This window comes from Brachyistius frenatus, unplaced genomic scaffold (genome assembly GCF_029030835.1).
Source record: "Brachyistius frenatus isolate BFR_SWC_R1_liver_20210118 unplaced genomic scaffold, ASM2903083v1 Contig_22, whole genome shotgun sequence".
Taxonomy (NCBI): domain Eukaryota; kingdom Metazoa; phylum Chordata; class Actinopteri; family Embiotocidae; genus Brachyistius; species Brachyistius frenatus.
Window position 1 is genome coordinate 252,615 of NW_027210621.1, and position 18,169 is coordinate 270,783.

General features: G+C 41.1%; 2 protein-coding genes across 4 annotated transcripts; both read left to right on the forward strand.

The window, feature by feature from the left end:
• Window positions 1-1,122: 1,122 nt before the first annotated feature.
• Window positions 1,123-9,317, forward strand: phf6 (PHD finger protein 6). Of its 3 annotated transcripts, none has more exons than XM_069696748.1 (11): window positions 1,123-1,265; window positions 3,820-3,981; window positions 4,296-4,397; window positions 5,905-6,038; window positions 6,325-6,371; window positions 6,696-6,856; window positions 6,960-7,103; window positions 7,195-7,299; window positions 7,402-7,535; window positions 8,218-8,361; window positions 8,482-9,317. In XM_069696748.1, exons 2-10 carry the CDS (start codon window positions 3,850-3,852, stop codon window positions 8,345-8,347), a joined length of 1,089 nt encoding a protein of 362 aa, XP_069552849.1. In that variant the 5' UTR covers window positions 1,123-1,265; window positions 3,820-3,849; the 3' UTR covers window positions 8,348-8,361; window positions 8,482-9,317. The 3 variants fall into 3 exon arrangements, with proteins under 3 accessions (XP_069552849.1, XP_069552846.1, XP_069552848.1); XM_069696745.1 differs by having other exon boundaries at window positions 1,125-1,265; window positions 8,218-8,347; XM_069696747.1 differs by lacking the exon at window positions 1,123-1,265 and having other exon boundaries at window positions 1,272-3,981; window positions 8,218-8,347.
• Window positions 9,318-10,502: 1,185 nt separating this feature from the next.
• Window positions 10,503-18,032, forward strand: hprt1 (hypoxanthine phosphoribosyltransferase 1). The gene is made up of 9 exons (XM_069696762.1): window positions 10,503-10,710; window positions 14,456-14,562; window positions 14,926-15,109; window positions 16,538-16,603; window positions 17,081-17,098; window positions 17,187-17,269; window positions 17,430-17,476; window positions 17,659-17,735; window positions 17,902-18,032. The coding sequence occupies exons 1-9, from the start codon at window positions 10,684-10,686 to the stop codon at window positions 17,947-17,949; spliced, it is 657 nt and encodes a 218-aa protein (XP_069552863.1). The 5' UTR covers window positions 10,503-10,683; the 3' UTR covers window positions 17,950-18,032.
• Window positions 18,033-18,169: the final 137 nt, after the last annotated feature.

An 18,169-nucleotide genomic window follows, 5' to 3' on the forward strand; every position in this document is an offset into this window, starting at 1 on the left:
TCCTTATACAATCAACCAAGCGGAGGTCTGTCACAAATGACAAGTGTCCAGTCAGTTATGAATCAATGTAATCTATCAGGGTAAAAAAAAACAAAAAAAACACCAACAAACCTAGTAGGATAACAAATATCTGTACAGCTATTGCTTTTAAAAACCCTTCAAAACTATTAGATTTTTCCACCAACGAAAGGCAGTGTTAACCATGCAACTGCAGATCTTTTTTCTGACAACTATTTAGATTTAGTTGTGCAATCTCTGAGCGCTGAACTCGTCAGCTCCACTGCTCCGCTTTGGTAAGGACACACCGAGCAGCAACCGGCCGTGACCTCTCTGGGTTGGGAACCCAAGCTGTATATTTCGGCCGTCGTGTTCTTGATTCTTCTTTTAGCCAGAAGTGACCATATATGAATGAGCTGGCGAGGAGCGACGGGATCTGACTGACAACCTGAGGACACAACGCCCGTCGGAGGGCGGAAACTCTCCTGCACCTGACACTTATGTTCAGATGGACCGTCGGAGCACGTATCAGGACTGAATTCAGCTAATGACACCGTATTGACTTGTGGAAAATCATTTATTGACTTTGTATTTCATGGGACAAGTTGAATGGATGTCTTTGGAGCCAGAGGCTTATTGAAGCCAGCCCCTAGTGGCCCTCGGTGGTATTACACGTGAAGGCTTCTCCCACTTTTTTTTTTTTTTAATACAGTCTGAGGTATACACTGAAATTTAGTTGAGCACAGTTCTCTCCCCTGATTGGATGAAGTGGGAACGGGACACCAGGAAATGTCTTCTCTGTTCACTGTAGATCAGAGGGACCGGGAGACCCATAACTCATGTTGTAATATTTGAAACTTATCGAACAAAAAATAAATTGCTTACAGCTCCTTTAAACCTCATGCAAATCTGCATCGGACATGGCTTCCCATGGGTCTGATCTGTTTTGGGTTATTGACACTTCTGTGTGTCATTTTCACGAGTTTAATTGTAAAGTCGGGCTGGATTCTGCGCACTCTTGACCTCCTGCATCTTTTCACGTTCCAAACGTTGCAACATACGCTCGTCGACACGACTTTTATTCTGAAAGTCCCAAACCGGATGTCCCGCCGCCGCGGTCACGCCAGCTAGCTTGATGCTAATGGCAAAAAAAAAAAAAAAAAAAAGCACACGATCACTTGTGAAGGACGGAAAGAAACACGGTCGTCGGCCGGGGACCACTTTTCCTCCGTCGGTACCATCTCGGCGAGATCAGATCACGCCAGCAGGTAAGACCCGGGCCGTGTGTCCGCGGCTCTCCGGTCTCCGCTGTGTTTCGTGGCCTGTTGTCGTCTCCGGGCCGTTTTGCTGCCGTCCGCGCCGAGCTGCTCTTTTCTCGGGGACACATCACGTATGGCGCCTCTTCACTTCGAAACGGTCTGCGAAGACCCGCGCCTGTCATGTTAATTCACCACATTTAAAGGGAAATATTCGCAGCTCTTCTCTTTACGGCACGAACAGTCGTTTCGAAAGAAGTCACATTTCCCCGCCGCCGACCTTTATTTTCCTCCACGAACAGGCCCCGGGAGGAAACATGTCGGGGCGTTGAAGATGCTCTGAGGGGAAAATAGTTTTCAGTCGTCGGTAGTTTGGTGGAGAAAGAGACACACACCCCCTTTAATTCAAAACTTTGTCGGAGACATTTGAGGCACGTTGTATGGGTTTTTTTTTGGAGCTGCTTCTCGTCACAAATCCACCACATCGTCGCCGTGTAGTGAAAACCTGCGATGCGAGGTTTTTTTTGTTTGTTTTCCAGAGAAGAGCAGAGGATCAAATAAAGCACATTTGTTGTTATTTCCACGGGCGGTATCGTGTGTTTGCGCCCTGAGCTCCGCCGCAGTGAAAGCCTGGCCCTGCTATCATGGCTGTAATGGCTCTATCAAGGCGTCGCAGCACACCCCTATTGTGATTTGTTTTTTTTATATATACATATATACTATATATATGTATATATATAAAACACCCACTTTCGTTTTCTGGACTTGAAAGAATCGAATAGATGTTTTTAATCCTCACATTTATTGTACGTGCTTCGCCCGCAGCACATTATGGACCAGAGGAAGCAGCGCCTCTCTGCCCATGACAGCTCACAGGTGGAGGTTTGATCCACTCATCTGAGAATTGATTGGATATGCAGCCGATTTGTGCACGTATTTTAAGAAAATGCTGATTAGCACACATCTAAAATGTGAAATTAAAAATGCAGCTGAAAATGATGCAAAAAAACAACAACAACAACAATACAAATCATCCCAACTCTTTAGAGATGTACACGCTTTCACTGCTTATCACAAGAAACGGAGTCAAATTTACACATATTCCGCTGAATAATATATTTTTCTTCTTCAGAAAAGTGGACACCGGCGAGTTGGGTCAGATGAGATGAGCAGGGATACTGGTGCAGACGCTTTATTCAAAATAGGGAACATGTTGCATCATTTGCAGAAGAACTCCTCCCGGGGGTTTGTGTGCTGTCATCAAGAGTAACCTGGCGCTCATCAGATCTGGCCCACCAGGTTCAGCGTCTGCTGGTTTCCCCTCCTGTTTCGTCTGATTCAGTGCTGCGTGACTACAACAGTATTGTCTTCAGCCATGACACATCATCCTTTTTGACGGCCTACCTCACACAAAAGTCAGCATATTGCGCAGTTCTGGTGTCGGCCCGCATTTTAGGACACTCAATTTAAACACACTGGTCTTGCACCTTTGGATTCATAAAGAAAACAATGATTCATCAATTCAATCAGTTTAAATTAAACAAGGGATTTGAAGCTGACGTCCGTGTGATCCATCAAGACGATTTGCTGAGCAACTCTTCAAAAGTGTTTTCAGGACACGGAGCTGTTCGGTTGAGACTTTCCTCGCTCCATTTTGAAGTTGCCTGAAGTTGTAGTTGAGTCAAAGTTTTGTCTCCAGCTGCTTCTGGGAAAGAGTTTCTCGTGGCTCCTTTCCAGAGTTCTTTAGTTTTTACTCTGCAGCGCTCACTTCTTTCCTTCTGGTGAGATGAGAGAAAACCTGATTTCCAGAACAAAGTTTAGTCTCAACAGAATCCTTTAGGAATGTTTGGCAACTCGGACCGCGGACGGACAGTCGGACAGATTTACATAAATTATGAGCAAATCAACAGCTAAGCTTGCTGATAATAAGAAGGGTCTTCTTTTTCATCATTGACTTCTGATGAGAGCTCCATCGATTAATTAAATTATTAATCAACAGAAAATTAATGGACAACTTATTTTGAAAATTTTATTTAATTTTTTTTATGGAAAAATGCTAAAATTATCTTATTCCAGCTTCTTAAAATGTATATTTATATATAATATTTTCTGGATCCTTTAGTCTTGCATGAAATTAAACTAAAAATCTTTTGGTTGATCGACAAGACATTTTAACCTCGTCCCTAGGTTTTGGGGAACATTGGTCAACAATATTTTACCATTTTCAGACTTTTTAAAAACCAAACAGCTAATTGATTAATCAAGAAAATAAGCATCAGATTAATCAATAGAGAATATATTTTGTTATTTGTAGGTATTTCATACCTACATTGCCAAGTCGTCTGGGTATCTCTCAGATAATAAACACATTAAAAGTGATTGCATCCCGTATGAATCAGCGAGATGTGTATCAAAGCATTTTTTAAGATTTAGTAAAGTGGACAATTGTGTTCTTTTTCAAATGGCTTTGATCATATCTTCTTAAAAGGATCTAGCAGCCGTGTAATGCAAAGCTATCCTGTCGTTCTCTCTTTCATGTCTGTGCTGTTATTTATTTTTTAATTAGACTCTTGGGTGCGCAGCGAAGCCTTTGGTGATGTCAGGACCGAGGAAAGGCGCTGCGACGCGGCTGCCTAAATGTGCCTTCTGCAGAACCGACCGGGACAAGGACTGCGGGCAGCTGCTGCTGTCTGACGGCCAGAAGGTGGCAGCCCACCATAAGTGCATGGTGAGGAGAGCACACGCAACCTCTCCGCCTCTGATCCTTCAAGCACATGTCTTGTATACAAAAGAGTGAACAGTTCAGCCCATGTGTGTGTATGTTTTCTGTTGAGCCATCAGAAATTCTACATTAAATAAAGGGACAAAGTCTTCTCCCACTATTTATCTAAAGGCACCCAATTTTGGGGAAAACAATGCATCAGCAGTAGTTAATATGAATACAAATGAACATATTGTTGATGTGTTATCATTGTAATCATCATATAACACACAGCACAAAACCAATTTGTAATAAAAAAAAATTATGAATGTCTTTTGCAGCTTTTCTCTTCGGCTCTGGTCACGTCACACTCAGACAGTGACAACATCGGAGGATTCTCCGTCGAGGACGTGAAAAAGGAGATCAAGAGGGGAAATAAATTGGTGAGTAGATTAACCTCAGGTCATCTTTAATGAGGAAGAAGTGTGTGAGTGTTTTAAGGTCATGAAGTCGAGCTCTGTGACTTCGGTTCTTCAGGTTTTATCGTGTATTTATGTTGATGCATTTATAAAGTGACACATTTAGATGACAGAGTGGATTAAAATGTACGTTTATTGTTGAGGAAACACTGCATATATGGGGAGGTTAAAAAGCAGTTAAGTCAGATAATAATGAGGATGCACACATTTATGCTGTCTCCCTTTTGACACAGTGTTTGTGTGTTTAGATAATTACTAGTATTGATATTAACTGGTGGCATTAAATCAGATCGTGTTTTATCTTGGAAATATCAGCTTTTGTCATCAAATAAAAGATTTGAAACCCACAGGTTATGGTTCGTGCCTCAATTTGACAAACTGTTAAAAAAAAAAACTTGGACCTGAGACCTTTGATCTGTTCTGACACTGGAAATATGTATATATGTGATGACTGTAAGTCTGTGCTGCACTTGAATGTATTTGTTGTTCCTGCATGTAAATGTCAGAATAGTGAGAAATTTCAGTGAATTAGTTTCAGTTTTACGTCTTTTTTATTTATTTCACCTTCTACTAGTGAAACCACGAGCAAACATGAATGTTTATTATTTATTTGAAATGTTCGAGTTCTGCAACGATAAGTCAAATGATCGAAGATGCATTAATTTTGCTAAAAGTCTTTAATTCCAGCTGCAAATTTTCTGGTTTCTTCAGTTTTGTCTGTGAACTGTTGGTCAGGACAAAACCAAATACTTTCTGCTGCACATCAGGCTTTGAGAAACACGGGTCAAAACCTGTCACCATTCTCTGGCATTTAAAGACCCAAGTCAAGTCAATTATTCCTAAAAGTATTCGACAGAGTAATAAATCAGGAAAATAATGATCTGCTGCTGTAAAATTTTCATACCACAGTGTTCACTCATACACATAATATGTAAGCAAGATGCATACTTACATTCTTTCTTCAAATATCTGTGTAGTTTTTTTTTTTTACTTTAATCCACTTAAAACTACACATCATGCGTTTAGATATTCCTAATTATATTCCTAATTTACATAGATTTTAAAATGGCTTTATTTTATTTCCCAACCTTATTTGTCAGTGTAATTATGTTTATTTTTTATTATTATTAATCACAATTTTCTTTATTATCTTGATTTATTAAGATCATAGTCAATCATAGTTTTGTCTGTAAAATGTCAAAAATGAGTAAAAAAAAATGCTATAATCTCCCACAACCCAAGGTACAATCAATTTCAATGCCATGTTTTAATTTGAGTTTAAATGTCTGGTGTATTATACATAATGAGGAAAAATAAATCCTTAAATTCTAAGTTAGAAAAATGACTAAAGACAGTTAAATTGAATCTCATTACTAATTAAATTAACATTTTGAATGAAAATAGAAGGTTTTGAACTGCGTGCGTTTGGCCGTTTTCCTGAAAGTTGCTGTTTTGTTTTCTTCCTGGTCAGATGTGCTCTTCATGTCACCGAGCCGGCGCCACCATCGGCTGCGATGTCAAGACGTGCCGGAGGACGTATCACTATTACTGTGCCGTGAAGGACAAAGCGCAGATCAAAGAGAATCCCTCGCAAGGGATTTACCTGTAAGTCACGTCACCTCCGGACTCATCCGCACATTCATGTACAATAAATAAAGCTCTCATTAGCTGTCCCTGCTCATTTGGGAGGATGAGAGGTCCCAGCTGGTGTTGGGGAGCAGCAGGGGGCCCGATGGGAAGGTCGCGTAGAGACAGATGTTCATGCTCACATTCACACCACCAGCATCTAGAGACGCCCGTTAACTTAACTTGGATGTTTTTGGGCTGCGAGATGAAAACCGCAGCAGCAGAATCATTTTAATGAAGTTCTGTCTTTCCTTCCTAACTGTAGTGTTTACTGTTGCAAACACCGGGATGCTTCTCAGGATGGGATTCAAGGTAAAGTATGTTTTAACAGCGATTTGCTGCTGTTTTTCCTCAGTTATAAAACAAATTCAAAGGACAGACATTTTTTTTTTTAGCTGTATAGTAATTTAGTTCACCACAAGGCCGCCTCAAGGTGATATTTATCATTGAAATAAGAAATTATAATCACAAAACATAGTCTTACAGTAATTGCCTTAATTATTTACTTTGCGCTTGACGTTTATAATGAAATTAGTTCCTGATCTTTTTTTTTTTTTTTTTTTTTTCAATGCGCCCATTTACATGCTCCTTTGCTTTAATTAGTTATTGTTTGTCTTGATGTTGGTTTGTCCTCAGATGAGGAAGGAGCAGTGGCCAATGATTCAGACTCATCACCTCCACAAAGTAGAGGCAGGGGAAGGTTTGAGAAAGTGAGGGCTAAGGTCGGATCTCGTGGCCAGTCAGAAGAAACGCGCTCCACCTCCTCGCAGGCTGCAGACGAAGAGAGCTCCTCCCACGTAAGGCTACGTTCACAAACACCATCTGTGACACGGACGTGGACGGTCTGCTAGCTGTGTGTGGACGGTGGTGATATTTTCTGAACGTTGTACTGTGTTTTAGCGGGACAGGTCACCTCTGCGGGCCAGCCCAGGAGATGGAGGCCAGCGCTGTGGCTTCTGCCACGCTGGCGAGGAAGAGAACGAAACGAGAGGCATGCTTCATACAGATAACTCCAAAAAAGTGGCCGCACACTACAAGTGCATGGTAAGACTGTCGTCTGTTTGCAGCCTGTTCTGCAAATGTGCATTTGAAGTACAAACACTTGCATTTCTCTGTGATTTCTGATCCCGCGCAGCTTTTTTCATCGGGGACCGTACAGCTGACCACGACATCACGGGCTGAATTTGGAAACTTTGACGTGAAAACCGTCATCCAGGAAATCAAGAGAGGCAAAAGAATGGTGAGGAGACGGATGCAACAGCACTTTAAATAACTGTTTTGGGTTTCAAATCTTCTTTTTTTTTATGATTTAATTTATTAAATTGTCTTATTGTTTTTGCAGAAATGCACACTCTGCACTCAGCTGGGTGCCACCATCGGGTGTGAAATCAAAGCGTGTGTGAAGACCTACCACTATCACTGCGGCCTGCAGGACAAAGCCAAGTACATCGAAAACATGGCGCGTGGAATCTACAAGTGAGCAAACCCACTAAATATCTCCATTTAATAAACACTGTCACTTCACAAACAGGTCGAGACAAATATCTTTTGACTGTTTTATGTATTTGTTACAGAGATTTTCTCTTCATATTGACAGGAATAGTTACCACTCAATCATTTGCACTTTGTTGTCAAGTTGTCCACGTAATCGTCAAAAAAGTTGTCATTATTTCTTGAACTTGATTCTTAAATCGGTTGCTGAATCACAAAGCTGATTAATGCTTTTGTCAGAATGTTTAGTAGTTTACATTTTATACATTATATTTTGTAACAGGCAGCATTTTCTGGTATGACTGAATCATAAATCGAGCAACTCTCAATCATAATCTCACCCCTTTCTTCTCAATTCTGTAATCATAACTAAGCATGAGGCTGAGATTAAAGGTGTTCGCAGGGTTTTATGCCTTAAACTCTTTAGTTTTAGTGCAGCTTGACAAAACACATGACCGTATCCTTCAGATCTGATAAACATGCTGAATGCATTGTGAGATATCGTTTGGTATCAGCCTGAATGGAACAGATATTCATTTATTTATAAATCCTGCACTGTAGAAACCTTCTCAGAACGTTCAAGTGATCGCTGGTTTGAGCTGCTTGTATTAATTTGTATTACTGTATTTTCGTACTTACAAGCCCCACTGTGTGTGTTTTATTTCAGACTATACTGCAAGAACCACAGCGGAAATGAGGAGAGGGATGAGGAAGACGAGGAGCGAGAGAATCGCAGTAGAGAGAGGGCGGCCATCGACCACGGAGGAACACCATCAACACAAGTGAATGGCAACTAGGTACTGCATCAGTGGTATGGTTGTTACACACAAAACAATATTGTTAAACCTTAATCAATGTAGTTTTCCTCCAGTAGCAGCGGAATTGCAGTAAATGTAAACATTTCAAGTTTTTGTTGTTCTTTTTTTTGCAGGTTTGATCCAATAGGGGAGACGTGGGGGAGGAGGGGGAGACAGAAAAATGTAAAATCGTGGAAGAGATATTTTTTTATTCTAAATCTTAGCCTATTCACAAAAGTCGTGGTCTACGAGCTGCCAGGAGTCTTTCACACGGTTTCTTCCAGTAAATGGACTCGATGTGCACCAGATGTCCTCTTCATGAAACCCTGTTTTGAGTTGACTGACCGAGCTTTTGACAGACTGCCGGTGCTGCAGAGCACTGGACAGCTGCAGCATCGTGAGGAGCCGCGGCTAAACTTCCCCAAGATGCTGTCGTAGGCTCAATTTTAAACACACTTGTTAATGCCGTGAAGGAGAGCCGATGGACTGATCTTTTGATTGTCACTCACTGCCCATGTCCCCACTGACGACATGACCTACACTTGCTGAGAGTTGAAACATTCTTCCTCTTCCTTAGTTTCGAAAGGACTTCCTTTTAAGAGGGGTCTGTTTGTTACTAGTCTCTATGAAGTCGTGCAGTTTGATTACCTTGTTTCTGTAATCATGTCTTAAGAATACTCTTTTCATGTTAGCCTTTCTTTCTTTCTTGATATGTAATATTTTGCTACTGTATTATCATCATGAGTACTTTTGAATATGTGGATTTCAAACAGTCACAATTACAGGTTTTGCCAGCATGCACTTGGATTTGCCCACTGTTAAAGGTGGCGTTTTTTATTTAGCTGCTAAAGGGTAAAGTAGAGCCCTTTAGAGGAGTTGGCTTGACTTTGTTTGATGTACTGTTACTTGTATCTCAACAAATGTATCCATGAATGATTGGAATAGAAAATATTTTTATTTTACACGTTTACTGAGTGACTTGAGTCTTTCTTTTTAAAGTATGTCCATAACGTCGTCAAAACACTACTCGTGGCTGCTTACAGTGTTGAAGGTGAAGATTTCTGGTGAGGGTTGAAGGAATGTCACACTAACTAGTTCAAGAAGTCAAACCATCCAGATCAGCAAAATCATCTTACAGTAGCTGTATGCTCTCATTCTGCTGTTATATTTTGTATTCACACATATACGTGTAATTCATTGAAAAACAAATCTTATTCACTTCATCATTAGGTCTATCATAAAACCATGATATAGTATTACTTTCAATGTCAAATAATGACTATATGTCAGTCATGACCTTAAAATAAATGCCTTACATGATAATCAAATTAGTTTTTTGGGCCACCAATAAATAGAGGTTTCAATTATAAATCAGCAGATCTACTTATTTTAGTATGACTCTTCCTCCAAATGCAGTCCGTATCCTCAACATAATAAAATACCATAAAATATCAAAATGAAATTGACATATTCCCAGTGTTGTACTACATAGTAACAGTCTTTTTTCACATCAGACGTGTGGACTTGTCACATAGAGAAAGGACAGGTGTTAATAATCTAATAACGGCTCTGTTTAGTTCACGTGTCCCAGTAAATCACAACAGTGTGACAGTGAGCCATTATGCACAATACCGACAGCTAATCACCTCTTCACCTGTGTTTCTACCTGTGGTGGAAGTCCTGTCATGTTCAGTAAAAACATGCACCTCAGGTTAGTTGGCACCGCGGTCGTGGCAGCCTGTTGCAGCAGCTCCCCCTCGGGAGAGAATTTCCCCTCGGGGATTAATAGAGTACAATAAAAAAAAAAAACTGATTATAAAAGGACACTGTTTTACAATATTTAAAAAAAATCATGTACCTCTGTGGACTGTTTGTGCTCAGGTTTTGTTTGCAATGCTAAAGTTATATCTTCAGAACTAAAATGATCTGCTCTGGCTCTGAACTTATGTGTCAACACGTGGGATACAGACGGTAACGATATAGTCTTAAAATCTGTGTTTGCCATCAGCTGTTGGCAGCAGCTCGAGACCTCCCCCTCCCCACCACCACCACCACCACCACCACCACACCCTCCACTGCGAGAGGGCGGGGCTAATTCCTGTTCCTGCTCGTTGATTTGCTGGTAACACACATGCGCACAACAGTTTGGTTCCAGTCGACCCTCAAGGCGGAAAAAGACAGAGAAGCCTCTTGTTGCAACGGAGCTATACGTTTCCACGTGTGCGCTGTCACAAGGGTGAAGAGTCCGCGAAGCCAACACGTTTTTTTTTTTGGTCTTTATTGTCTAAAGACCACGACAGACTACATACGTTTGAACGGCAGGGACCGACACGGACATGGCGACATCCAGCCCCTGTGTTGTGGTGAGTGAAACAAGAGCAGGTTATCTCTCCGCGCCCACCGCAATAACAGGCTTCACATGGGCGGACTGTGTTCGCTGAAGACGCACTGTTGTCGTCTGCAGTATGTCTGAATGCTCCGTGTATTCCCCACAGCACTCACCTTGGAAAGAGGTTTTGGTAAATGGGAGTGAATATGTAAATGTTTTCCAAGCAGCGTGGCCTGCAGCGTTGTGGACACACGCGCTCTCCACGCTCGGAACAAGTGACGTAAGAGATGTCTTCGGATGAACTAAAAAACAAAAACAAAAACCTAATGTCCGGGTTTCTACGTCAGACTGAAGCTCACAGCTGGAATATATATATATATATATATATATATATATAATTACACTATTATGCACAATTACACACGGACAGCTAAAACGCACGAGCTACAAACAACTCGGCGTGTTTGAGCGCGCGATTCTTCCGTATCAGTTCTAAAGGCTCCAAACAGTGACGTGGTCTGGTGAGGTGGTCTGGTGAGGTGATCTGGTGGTCTGGTGAGGTGGTCTGGTGAGGTGGTCTGGTGAGGTGGTCTGGTCTGGTGGTCTGGTGAGGTGGTCTGGTGATCTGGTGAGGTGGTCTGGTGAGGTGGTCTGGTGAGGTGGTGGTCTGGTGGTCTGGTGAGGTGGTGGTCTGGTGGTCTGGTGAGGTGGTGGTCTGGTTACAAGACTTATCAACGAGTCAGAAGGTGGAATGTACTTTTCATTACAACCACGTAAAAAAGGTTTTAAATTAAAGGAAAAATCAAGCAAAACACACAGTTTGGTGTCGTTTTTGCACAATTGATAAAACTTTACTGTAAAATATTTGCTTTCTTCAAAGGAAATCAAATAAATTACACGAACTGGCAATTCAATGAGATTTTGTGAAGTTAACAATCTGAGGAAAATGTCTTAAAGATTACTGTAAGAAGGATGCTTAAAAGCTGTAGAGCCAAAACAAATTCAGGGCACAGAGCTGTCTTTTCATACGTGTTGGTTGAACCTTATGCGAAAGTTGTCACAAGCTTTTCGATAAATAAATGTGAGGCTGGATTGAAATTCATTTAAATATGTTTAAATTACAGTTTATATTTGTAAGTATCGTAGAAGAAGAACTGTAAGTATTTTGGTTATAATCACATCAAAAGGTCCTGCCATGTGGGATTTGTGTGTATTTTGCAACATGTAATATCTGAGACAAGGCTGAGAAGGCCCCTGAACTGGATTTAACTGGAATAATCGTTAAATGAATAACCATTGCCCCATTTTCCAGGACCTTTGGAAACTAGTTTAATTATTATTTACTCAGGCTAGCAGACTGACCCATTTGCTGGCACAGATAGTGAAGGTAAATGTCCATTTTGCTAAAGCGGTGTTTAACCCTTGTGTGGTGTTCGGTCTGTGGGACCCATTTTCATTTTTTATCAAAAGAAAAATGATACGATGAATTATTTTTTCAAACTGAGACGTGTGTGTGTGTGTGTGTGTGTGTGTGTGTGTGTGTGTGTGTGTGTGTGTGTGTGTGTGTGTGTGTGTGTGAGTTTTGTGTTTCTGCCCCTGCCGTTCCGCACAAGGGTGCAACTTAGTTGACCAATTCAAGCACCGACACCTTTCTGCAACAATGTCTCTGGAAAACTTCCACATAATTTCCAGGATTATCCTCTTTGATAACCGAGACGACAGACCAGCTCGACGGCAGAGAGACAAGCTAGCTGCCATCAGGACAGTGTGGGACAAGTGGGTGCACCGCCTGCCCCTGTTTTACAACCCTGGGCCTAATGTCACCATTGATGAGCAGCTGATGCCATTTCGAGGCCGCTGCCCCTTGTTGGACTCGGGCTCCTGCTAGTACAAAGCCAATATGTGTCAGCCCCCAGTCCTGCGTGTTCTTTAATGAGGCAATAGGAGAAGATGTCAGGCTTCAAGATATTTATTTAACAGCAGCAGAATAACCAGTTTACAGAGCTCTGGGGTCCAGACTATGTTTCCCTGACCGCAACAGAGTATGTGTCAGTTCACGAAGTCTGACCTCCTGACTTTCCCTGACCCAGTCTTCTTATAGTCCAGACACCAAAAAGTCATGTGTATTGATGTGTCCTTTGTTGGTTGGTGGAGGTGGTGGTTGTCTTCCTTCACACCCTGGAGTCCTCCAGACAGCCGTCTGTTCCTGTTTATGCCTCAAAGAACAACAGTATGTGACCCCACAGTTGCAGACCCCCTCCTGTGACCTTTTGGTTTGGCACAGTACTTTCACTCTCATTCACACATTCACAACCACACCCTGTTGTCTACACCTTCATTCACAACCACACCCTGTTGTCTACACCTTCATTCACAAACACAGCCTTTCGTCTACCCCTTAGGATTAATAGTTAATAACACGACCTATATATAATTAATATGATATGGCATATATATATATATGTTGTATTATTGTAAACATAACCTAGCACAGAATCGCACACCCTTCAGGCAGTATACACCATCGAAACCTGCAAAATATGGTACAAAGATCTGGGCTGCCTGTGATGCCACTTCCTCATATGCTTGGAATTTACAAGTCTACACGGGGAAGCCTGATGGAGGAGCCCCTGAGAAAAACCAAGGAATGAGAGTTGTCCTGGACATGACTCAGGGACTCAGTGGACACAACATCACATGCGACAATTTATAACAAAAATATGAACACCACACAAGGGTTAAAGACCGATACAGGATACAGGACACCTGTATCACATGTCAGGTGAAATTAGCTGTGCAGTGCAGAGTTGCCAAACAGACATTGTGAGCGCAAAGATTAAAGTTTTGGTCCTCTGACCTCTGATGAGTTCACTGGGGTTGTGCTCTGTGTTTTACCATCTAGCTGTATTCCTTATGTCACAGACAGCAAGCCTGTGAGTAACCGTGGAAAATAATCTTTCCGATCATGTGACTGTGAGGACATCTGCTCGGTATCAGTCATTATTATTTGTAACTGACGGCGTTTAGCCCAAACAGATGCACATGTTTTTTTTTTTCATTCTGGCAGGCACAAAGGCTTTATTCCAGTTTTGCCACATGTGGCGTGAGGATGGCCACTTAATAATCCAGTGTCTGTTTAGTACAGATTTTGTTGACTTGAAAAGATTCGGATTCTGCACTTTTATTTATTCTGTGATTGTGCTTGTGGTCTCTCCCATCGTTCCCACAACACCCCGAGCTCTGCACCAACTGTCACATGATACCAGTTATGTTGTTTGGGTTCTTGTGGCATTCTGGTTGAACTCTAGCAGGAAATTTGATTTGACCGAATATAGGAAATACTGGCTGTTTGTACCATGAGGCAAAATCTGGAAAGTCAACTAAATTGATAATCTCTTGGTATTTGGATAATATGTTTACACAGAAGAGACCTTCAGTCGTGACAAAGGAAGGATTCTTAAACGATGTAGGAAATGTAAAAACTTCTCTTTCTAGGAATCCCAGATTAGTATTTACAACTACTGGCAATAGTCCCAGCGTGGCGCTCTGTGGAGATCCTGGTTGCTTTCTAATCTGTTCAGAATAGGCATTATCCTATGCTGTGTGATTTCCGGCCGATAAACTGTTGAGGCAGTAAAATACATGAGAAAGTAGATCAAGATTAACCTCAGCCTCTTTCCGTACTGCCCTGTGTCAGGTGAATGCCCCGTGTCCCTGCCCAGTTAGTTGATACTAACTCTGAGACTCATTTAACCCCTTTGTGCCATGTTTTATTTCAGATCAGTGACGAGGAGAAGGGTTATGACCTGGACCTGTTCTGCATACCAAAGCACTATGCTGCTGACCTGGAGAGTGTCTACATCCCACACGGACTCATCATGGACAGGTGGGTTGTCGTTTTTGTTGCGGCTCATCGCACGGCTATGAAAATGCAGTGATTGAGTCTGTCTTCCAAAAGGGAATTCAAGATGTGCAGTAACTGGTGGATCAAAGTGCTAGCAACATGTTTGGTTTACCGAATTTTAACGAAAAAAAATGTTTGCGTATGTGATCATATTTTTTCCCGTATCTTAAATAAGCCTGTTATTGTCAGTCTGTAGAATTTGGGGTTATTATACCTGGGTATGCTTTAGAAAAGGCAGTTTGCCTGTGGACACAAACAGACACAAAATGTGAACTTCTGCTGACTGTAGCAGAAAACTGAGCTGACTATCCTCTCTCTGTGTGTCTCCCTCCCACGTGACCCCAGGACAGAGAGACTGGCCAGAGAGATCATGAAGGAAATGGGGGGGCACCACATCGTGGCTCTCTGTGTGCTCAAAGGGGGCTACAAGTTTTTTGCTGACCTGCTGGACTACATCAAGGCCCTGAACAGGAACAGCGATCGCTCCATCCCAATGACAGTGGACTTCATTCGCCTCAAGAGCTATTGTGTAATCTATCAGTTTTTCTGTCTTTATTTTATTTCTGTCATTTTACAATTTTTGTTAAAAAGATTTCATGACTGATTGTTGCAGATGCACGCAACAATTAATATGTTCATACCTGTTGTTTAGATTGTTGCTAGATTGGATCAGCGACAGGGAAGAAACAATCCCAGCTGCTGTGATTGGTTGTAAAATGTGCGCAGCTATAATTGGTGGTTGCACTGTCAATCAACTAATCCCTAACTTTATCCTTAATCCTAAACGTTACCACAACTCTCCCAAAAAGTACCAAGCTTAGACTGTATATAAAAGTGGACATAGCGTCCAGGTCTGATAGGTGCCCTAAACTCCAACATCATCAATGTCCAGCAGGAGCTGGCTCCAGAAAGGCTCCGGTTCCATTGGCTCTTATTCAACTTCTTTCATGAAATACAAAGTAAATAAACATAAAGTCACATTGGTGTCATTCACTAAGGTCAGTCTTTCTTCTATTATTTTTCTGGAGGGCCATCTGAAAATAATTCTGTCATTAATTAGATATTAGGCCTCAAAAAGCAATATGTTTGGGGAGTGTCTGTTTAATTGACTCCATGGTCATTGGCTCCTCCCTAATATATGGGGAGGTCATCATAGAAGAAGAAATATAGAAAAGCCTTTGTGTTTTCTTGTTAAACATAGTTTACAGTTGCAGAAGGTGGCTTTCTATGGAAAGTGGAAAATAAAAAAAAATTAAAAAGGCTGAAATATTATAAAAACATTTTTACGATTGGCTGAAGTTTAAAATTTGCTAAATAAAAGCAAAATATGACAAAGTGCAGTGGGAACAGACTTTGCAAATAAAGGAAGAAATACATGAGGACACCCACTTTCTGCTACCTCCTGGGGGCTGGTTCAGGTGTCCCAGTCAACCAGTCAGACATGCCCAGAAAACCTCGAGGAAAGCATCCGGATCGAATGCCTGAACCACTGCGTATACATGAATCAGGGGATTTAAACAACACAAACAAAAGCAATATGAAAGTAATACACAAAACAAACATAATTTGCATTCATTGTTTTCTTCGTTGTTTTTCACCATCTCAGGCGGACCGGTGCTCTTTTACTTCTCTTCTGCAACAGTTCAGTAAAACCCACATTATGACAGATGGAGGCCGCAGTTATAAAAAACAAACAGTGCAGGAACTAAGTATGCAAAAACTGTCCTTGCAAATGTTTAATGAGAAACAAAATGGATTCATTACGTGTGATCAATCCTTCACAAAAGATATTTTGGTTAAAAAAAATCTTGAGTGCATACATATTTATCATAGAATATAATGTGCGACCACCATGCTTTGCTTGGTTGTGTTTCTTGATGTTCATCCTACAACTGTACAGCATGTAATATGAAGTCTGCAGGTTCACTTCATTCTGCTGTCGATCTTGTCTTCCCAGAACGACCAGTCGACGGGTGAAATCAAAGTGATCGGTGGTGATGACCTGTGTACTCTGACGGGCAAGGTGAGACGTGTGGAAACATCCTCTGCTGACACATCAGTCCTGTTAATAATAATGAATTCAAGTTAAATGAGCTGGAAATGACAATGTCCTCTATCTAATGTTGCCACTGTTTTCAGCATGAACAGATATTTTTTAAATGAACTGATGAATATTCACTTTTATTGATTAGGATTTTGAAGACTTTTTAAGACATAAATCTACATTTGGACAAACCCATTGCTTTCATTAGATGATTAAGGCAAAAATGATGCATTCTTTTTAAGATGGGTGTGGCCATGTGATTGACTGTAAAGGTATTTTTAAGCGATATCTTCCATGTCTTACTCCCTGCCACTGTCTTTACGTTGTCATGGCTACCATTTACTCATGCTACTTTTTGGTGGAGTTATTCCCAATGTTATGAACAAGCGATTGTGATCTTTTTGAGTTTAATTGCAGATTTGACTTAATTCCTTTGTTTTTTTTCTTTTTACACAGAATGTCCTGATCGTGGAGGTATGTACTGATTTCTTTCTTCTGTATTAAAGGAGGCAGATTTCAGTTACACGACGACTAATATGAGCTTCTCCTGCTGTGGTTCAAGGACATTATCGACACGGGGAAGACGATGAAGACATTATTGCAACTCCTCAAACAGTACAATCCCAAAATGGTTAAAGTAGCGAGGTAATTTTATCGTTTCACGTACCTACTTCTCCATGTTTCTCTGATCTCATCTTATCAACAGATTGTGCGTATTTTCACTCAACAGCTACTTCAAATTTGTGTGTGTTTTGGTTAATTTTGCACACTAAAATATTTTGATCAACTTTGTTTCTGTCCACAGTTTGCTGGTGAAGAGAACACCAAGAAGTGTTGGCTACCGACCCGACTGTGAGTTTAAGACATATTTAACTTTCTGTGGAAGCCTATAGTCAGTAGAATATACTACATGGTACAAAATATAGCTCCAATATCGGTGGTGTTGAATTAAGTTGTGCATACTTTAATTTTAAATTTACCAATTGAAGGATTTGGTCATTATTATTATTTTTTGTTTTTGTTTTTGTTTCCAGTTGTAGGATTTGAGGTCCCTGACAAATTTGTGGTGGGATACGCACTAGACTACAACGAGTACTTTAGAGACCTAAATGTAAGTATTTGAAATAGACACAGAAAAATGAGCCAAGTTATTTACGTGTTATGATCTTAAGAGTTTGTGCACTTTGTGCAGTCTGGTCTGACTGGAGCAAGATCCTTTTCAACAAATAATGTCATGATAATATGCTGCAGTACTGATCTGTCTTTTTCATTTTCAGCATATCTGCGTCATTAGTGAAACAGGGAAGGAGAAGTACAAGGCATGAGCAACACTTCACAACGGTTTTTATTGTATGGTCATATCATTTCCTTTTGCTGTTCATTCTATATTCTATATTTTATCACTTCACATTGTGTACAAGTACACAAGTACTCCGACTGCTCGGGGTCCCTGAGGGTACAGTGATAATCCTGCATTTCTGTTTGTCAACACACACACACACACACACACACACACACACACACACACACACACACACACACACA